This window comes from Ursus maritimus, unplaced genomic scaffold, assembly GCF_017311325.1.
Source record: "Ursus maritimus isolate PB19 unplaced genomic scaffold, ASM1731132v1 scaffold_15, whole genome shotgun sequence".
NCBI lineage: Eukaryota > Metazoa > Chordata > Mammalia > Carnivora > Ursidae > Ursus > Ursus maritimus.
Window position 1 is genome coordinate 4,950,187 of NW_024423897.1, and position 6,910 is coordinate 4,957,096.

At 62.8% G+C, this 6,910-nt stretch overlaps 1 protein-coding gene across 1 annotated transcript; it reads right to left on the reverse strand.

Moving 5' to 3' along the window:
• Window positions 1-3,465: 3,465 nt before the first annotated feature.
• On the reverse strand, window positions 3,466-5,636 carry LOC121102748 (T-cell leukemia homeobox protein 3). Its single transcript, XM_040630301.1, has 3 exons — window positions 5,216-5,636; window positions 4,618-4,861; window positions 3,466-3,676 (listed from the first exon to the last, which is right to left on the reverse strand). Exons 1-3 carry the CDS (start codon window positions 5,634-5,636, stop codon window positions 3,466-3,468), a joined length of 876 nt encoding a protein of 291 aa, XP_040486235.1.
• Window positions 5,637-6,910: the final 1,274 nt, after the last annotated feature.

Below are 6,910 nucleotides of genomic sequence, written 5' to 3' on the forward strand. Positions count from 1 at the left end.
TGTGTGTGTGTGAGCGCGCGTCTGTCTGTCTGACTCTCTCATCGGCCGTGTCCCCCCAGACTCTAGTGGCTTTGGAGCCTCCCAGGGAAAGCTGAGCACAGCTTAACTCCTCGCCCCTGGGCAGGGCAGCCTCACCCTTCTTGGCCGACGCCTGGGCCCCAGACCTCCGTGCCTGGTGAACCCGCAAAACCAGCGCGTGAGCAGAGAGCGCGAGAACAGTCTGCGCAGGCTGACACGCTGACTCTTGCCTCCCAGCCCTGCATCTGTAAAATGGGCGCGGCTTTAGAGACGCTTGAACCGAGGCTAGGGAAGGCCCTGGCGAAGGGCAGCGAGTCGGTCTTCAGCCTTCACCCAGAGGCCTGCTGCTTCTCGTTCTCAATTCCCTCCGCGTGGGGCCGGGCATCCACACGCACCCGCTGCCTCTGAAGCCTTGGCCGCTTCCTTCCGCCGAGGTGGGGGCCTAATGTTGGGAGCCGATCGCCATGAAAGCGTCCATGTGGGCTTCCCTTCCTACTCCAGATTCTCTTTCCCCTACACTCAGCCTTAGGGGCGGCTGCCTGATCTGGATGTTTCTGCGTCGCGACTCTGCCTCACAGCCCCCGGAGGGTGGGGAGTGGGCGCTGTGACCCCTAACGGGGCGTCCTGGGGCTCTAGTGCCGCACAGCCACAGCGGAAATGGCAACCTCCAGGCTTTGGACACCGGGAGGAGGGAGTTCAGCACTAAACACCCTTGCGTCGCCCAGCAATCTGTCCTACCCGCTGGGGGCGCCCACACAGCTCTGGGTGGGCCTGGGAGAGACTATCACCACCCCGCGCATAGGAGTGGGCTCAGTCTCCTAATTCAGAGGGACGCTTAGTCTCAGGCTGGGCAAGGCTTGGTTGGGGCAAAGCGCTCACAGAAGGCGAAAGCCCCAGGAGCTCCCAGTGACGTCCCTGAGAGCCAGAGCAAGACTAGATAGGCCCCATCCCCAGGCTCCGCCGAATGCAGACCCCGGGCGGGCTTCTGGGTCAGAGATCTTTGGCTTAAAACGAGGCACCAGAGAGAAAGAAAAAAGACGTGTGTGTGTTCCCCGAAAAGGCCCAAGAATTGAGGGTCATCCTGGCAAAACAACAAAACTAACTTAGGAAAACAAAACCACTATGCCTTATTATAGAGAAAAAGAAAAAAAAGTGCGGGAAATTGGAAAGCGACGCCAGTCCCTGAGGAAGGGGCTGCTTGGTCAGCAAAGGCAAAGAAGGTCGTTCTTAGTTGCTTAAGTCCCCAGGCGGAAGGCCAACTTTTCCCATCCCTTTGGAGGCGTTCGTCATGCTTTTTAGTGGAGAAAATAGAAGCATTTCAAGAAACTACCCGTGGAAGAGACGTGAAGGTCTGAGTCCCTCTTGTCCCTCTCGGGGGTGTCTATAAGTCTGGGCGAGTAGGGCTTGGAGATGGAGGTGAAGACAGCAAACACGGGAGCTCCGCTGTGTTTCTCAGACTTCCTCCCGTCCCTCGAGCCCAGCCAGTGTAGACAATCGCACAGCCCGCGTACAACGAAGGCGCCCAAACACCCGAGCCCGCAGGGTGGCGCTTGGCCAGGGGGGAAGGTGGTGTGCTGAGGCGGGTGGGGCGGCTATAGGGCCTGTGGGATAGCCCCAGAACCGTTTCGCCTCAGGAAGCTAATGGGAGCCGGGTCAGGAGGAGGGGACCAAGACAAGGAGGGGGTGGCGGAGACAGACACAGAGAAAGATAGAAGCGAAGAGGTTCTGAGACCAGAAAAAGAAAACAAAAAGGACAAATGGAAAGGAGGGAAGGAGGAAGAGAGGCAGGAAAAGAAACCTAGAAAGAGACAGGGGACGGAAGAGTCAGAAATGGAGAGAGAATGGGGGCAGGATAGACAAAGAGTCGGGAAAACTAACAGCAATAGTGGACGAACTATATAGGGAAACATAAAACTGTAAAGGAAAAGCAGAAGTTATAGTAACACGGAGACCAAGAGTAACAAATAGAGTAGAAAATAGAGAACATCGTAGAGAAAGAAGTGGAGAGGTCAGAAATAAGAAAAAATTTAAAAGACCGAATAAAAGGGGGAAAAAATGAGGGAGCAAGAGGAAATGTTCACCAACGCTTCGGGTGTGTGTTTGTTGGGAGGGATAACCCACTGCCCGTCCCGTGATCCCGAAACTCCCAGCTTTCGAGCCGAGGTAAAGCTGGGTGGACCGGGCCTCGCTGCTTTCACACCTGGGCTCGGTATTCCAGGGTTTCTGGGCGCCCCGCCCCTCTCCTGAACAGTAAAGCCGCCAGGCTGCAGTGACGTCGAATGACGTCACGCCCCACCTGTGGTCCCACGTATCCCCAAAGGGTGCGGGTGTTCTGGGTTTGTGCCCCGCGCTTACGCCTCAGACACCGAGCGTTTGGAGACGCAGGACGTTCACCGATTCTGTGCAAACAGCCCGCCCACAGTGCGCCTAGATCCCCTATTGCCAGTCCTTGGGTCCGACCAGGGCCTGAGGCCTCACTGGAAAAAGAGGAGGTCAGTGGGTTGTGGGGGCGGGGGAGGGCTCCGAGTTCTTAGAAGTTCGAGATCACGGTGCCTTTCACCCCCTAGGTGGGTCTGCCTTGTGAAGACCTAAGTACCCGCCCGGGGCGGGGGGCGGCTTTCATCCCCATCCCTGCCTGGCGCCGACCTTCGACCTCCGGGCCTTGAGTGCAGTTCCCATATCCTCCCCACCCCGCCGGCACCCGAACTGCCGGCGGCCGGCACGCACTGACCTGCACCGCGGATCCTCCCCGGGGCCCCGGGCCGGGGTTGGAGCTGAGGCGACAACCGAAGAAGCTTGGAGAGGTGGACGCGCCCCCGAACACCGCGGCTCGGCCTCTACCGCCGAAGGGGTGGGGCGCAGGGCCGGGCTCGCCGAGCATTATTGGAACGAAAACGAAATAAAAGCGGCGTTAAGTGAAATAGCTAACTTCTTTATTAAATAAAACGACTTAAATAAAAGGAACGGAAAAGGAGAGGAGTGGACCCAGCCTAAACGCAGGGTGCCCCAGCCCTGGCGCTCCCCCCAGCCACCTGGTCGGCCGCCCCTCCTCCAGCGGCCCCCGCGGGGGAAGCAGGTGGCCGGTTTCTAAAGAAAAAAGCCAAAACTTTTATTATTTACACGTTTGGGCAAAAGTACAAAGTATAATACAGGCGCCCGGCCCGGGGGCGTGCGGGCGAGGGGCGGAGAAACGTAAGGCGCTTTCTTTGTCAGGCCCCGGCCTGGGGCGGGACTGGGCGCGGGGCGGGGGCTCGGATTGTGCAGCCGCGCGGAGCTCGGGCCCAGCCCCCCTCCGCGGCCGGCGGAGATGCGGCCGCGCCCCGGGGTCTACTTGAGCTCGGAGGCCCCTGTCCCTCTCGGCCTCGGGTCCCCCCCAGCCCGGCTGGGGGCCCAGGGCGCCCCGCCGGGTGGGGGCGGCGATCCTTGGTGACTGTGCGCGCTGGTGGCTCACACCAGAGAGGTGACGGCGGGGACCTTGGAGCTGTCCTCCTCCCAGGGCTGCAGATTCTGCAGAGCAAAGAGCGACGAGTTGTGCAGACAGAGAGGGTCGGGCTGGATGGAGTCGTTGAGGCTCTTTTGGAAGGCGTCGTGTTGCAGCTGCAGCATGAGCCGGCTCGCCTGCTGCCGCTCCGCCTCCCGCTCCTCCGCCGTCTGCCGCCTGCACCGGGGGAGGGAGAGGGACAGCACCGTCATGCACCCGGCACTGCGGGGCCGCCGGCGGGGCCCCAGCCCTCCCGGGAGCAGAGGCCAGCCGGGAGCCTCGAGGCGCAGGACCCGTCTGCACCCCTGCTGGCGCTGTGCGCCCGAGGCCCGCGCGTCCGGGGAGTGGATTGGCATCGTTTGTTTTTGTTGTGTGTCGGGCGGTCTTGGGGAGGGGACTCAGCCCGCCGCCCACCTGCACGTCCGGGTATTGTGGCTTCGCCAACAATAAAGATGTTTCTTTTGCGGGATAGCAAGGGCAGGGCGTATGTGTAACTGACTCGGCCCTGCGGACAGTCGGGTCGCTAGGGTCTGCGGGTGGGAGTGCTGGCTCTGCACTGCCCGCGCGGTGTCCCTGGGCCGGGTCAGCCTCATCCAGTTCTCCCAGGCCCTTCTCGAACCTCTCTTCCAAAACGCGATCCCTTCGCCGTTCACGGGTTTGGATGGAAATAGGGATCGGATAAAAACGGGGCTGGAGTCAGGATGGGAGCCTAAGGGGGAACACGGAGGCCGCGCGGACTGTCAGAAATCCGAGAGGGCAAGCCGGAGGGATCAGGGGAGTGCCAGAGACCCCGGGGTGGGGGGTGGGTCGGATGCTGGTGGAGGTGCAGGTGAGAGGAAACCGAGAGGGCGCAGAGACGGAAGAAAACACGGAGAGTTGGAGAGGCGCGCGAGAGCGACACAGGGATGAGAATGGAGGAGAAGCCGAGGCGCGGGAGAGTGGGGAGAGAAACACAGGCCGGCGGGAAGAAGAGCAGGGAGAAAAAATTTGGGAAGGAGTGGGGAGGCGCAGCCCTGGGAGGGCGGGTAGCGGGTACCACAGAATGGGGAGAGCGCGAGGCTGCGGCGCGCGGCGCGTGAAGGGCGGGTGCAAGATGGGCCGAGCCGGGCCTCTCTCACCGCCACTTGGTCCTCCGGTTTTGGAACCAGGTCTTGACCTGCGCGTCCGTCATTTTGAGGGACTTGGCGAGCGCCGCCCTCTCGGCCGAGGCCAGGTACTTCTGGCGGTGGAAGCGCTTTTCCAGCTCGCAGATCTGCACCCGAGAAAAGGACGTGCGCGGCTTCTTACGCTTGGGCGGCGTCCTGTTCTGATAGGGGTGGCCGATGCGCCGGGTCACAGTGAAGGGCGTGAGCGCCGCCGCCGCTGCGGAGACACACAAGGCCCCCCTGAAGCCCAGCCCGGCTCGACTGCTTTTCAGGCCCCATGCGGACCCCGTGCCGCCCAGTGGGGCGCAGAGTGCTCCGCTATTTCGTTGGTCCCCTGCGTCCCCAGCGGCACCAAGCCGGTCGGGAGATAATCCCTCTTCCCCTGGGCGTAGGCTTATTTCCCCTAAACTCCCCGATTTTCCTTCCCCTGTGGTTCCCCGGGGCCCCGGGTGCTGAGGCCTCTGCCACGCTTGGGCCTCCGGAATCGTTTCCCAGAGTGGAGCACCTAGGGCGCGGCGCCTCTGGCCCCGCGAGGGCCGAGGCCCGGTGCCTGTTAGCTGGCCCTGCTCACCTGTGAAGCGGTCTTTCACGAAGCGGCGGCTGCTCTCCATCCAGGGGAAATTGAGGCCGCCCAGGCTGGAGACCGTGGGCACGGAGGGCATGGCGGGCAGCGCGCTAGGCAGAGGCGGTGGCACGGCCCCGGGCAGCGGCCTGTGCGCTGGCACTCGGATCACGCCGGCGGGCGCCAGGCTCAGGTTGACACTATAAGATCCCGGGTCCTCGAAGGGCGCGCCGAGGCCGGCAAAAGAGGCGGGTAGAGACGGGTATGTGGCGCCCGGACGGCCCCCCGGGGGCCCTCCCAGGTAGCTGGCGCCGTCGGGGCCCCGCGGGGCTGGTGCGCTGTCCTGGTCCGGGCTGTTGAGGATCTGGTCGATGCCGAAGCTGATGGGCTCGTGCGGGTGCGGGGTCTGCGCGCTGGCGGGCGCCTCCATCCTGGGCGGGCGGAAGGGCTGGGCTGGGCTGGGCGGGGAGGCGGCTGGGTCCCTGTTACGGCGCGGCCATGGAGCGCCCGGCGCCTCTCGTTGCACTGAAACTTTGCCAAGAGTGCGCGGGCCCGACAGGCTCTGTGTCATCTTTCTTGAACCGAACCTGGAGTTTCCGCTGCTAATTCCTCTCCCGCCGCAGCCATTGGCTGCGATCAACAAGCCTCTCTCCTCCCATTGGCTCCCTGCTTTCAATAAAGGCCTAATTCATGGAAATAGGAGCTTAGGGACTGTTCCAAGGTGACATCATTTTAACAAACGAACAATAGGTCAAATTTATTAGCCGGGATAATGGGCGGCGGATATTAGCGCCCGAACCGCAGCCTCCCAAACCCGAAATCTAACGAAGCTGCAATTAGCAGACGCTCCCCGCTCCTCCCGGCCGGGGCCGCTTCCCGGCCGCAGCGCGGGGAGGGCCAGGGCGCTCTGCTGGTGAGATTGTCGTTTGCTGAGGGGGGTTTCGTTTTCTTCCAAATTTTTTCATCTGGGCAAAACCCAAACCATGTGAATCGTTTCAATTACAATGGAGTTGCAAGCCCGGAACGACCCTGTGGAATCCGCGGAAGCGTCTTGGACACTCCACCGCCAAGGGAGCAACGAAAGAAGCGCACCACCCGGCGCAAGCTTCGCGCTCCCAGCGCGCGGGGTGAGGGGAGCAGCGCGGCATGCTCGGCGCTCCCGAGGACACCGACCCGCGTGGGGAGAATTCGCCCCCGCCCGGGCCACTTTGGAGACACTCCCTGGCCCCCGCCAGGCGGACCGAGGTGTGACTCGCAGGTGCCCACGCGTGCCCGGCCCGGCTGGTGTAGGGACCCAGGGTCGCCCGGTGGGGAGCGGGCATCCAGCCCCTCGAAATTCGTTGCAGGATGGACGGGGACTGTGGTCTCGCGTGGGAACCCGCCGATGGCACGGCAGGTGTGGGGACCTGGGGTACCCGAGGGGCGAGGCGAGGGGGCGGCTCATGTTTCCAGCAGATAGCGGGATTTCTTTGGGTAACGGGAGCATCGAGCCCCTCCCGCAGCAGGCCAGCCTGGGCGCTGGATCACTCACTCCCTTCCTGCCCTGCTCACGCCCTCAGGGACTGCTGAGGCCGCCGAGGGGCACCGTGGACAGGACGGGACAGGACCGCATGCCGGGCGGTCACCTCCAGCGCCAGTCTCGGCTGTCTCCCCTGGAGGATACATACAGAATCGTTGTCTGCCCGCGAATTCTAAAATCACTCG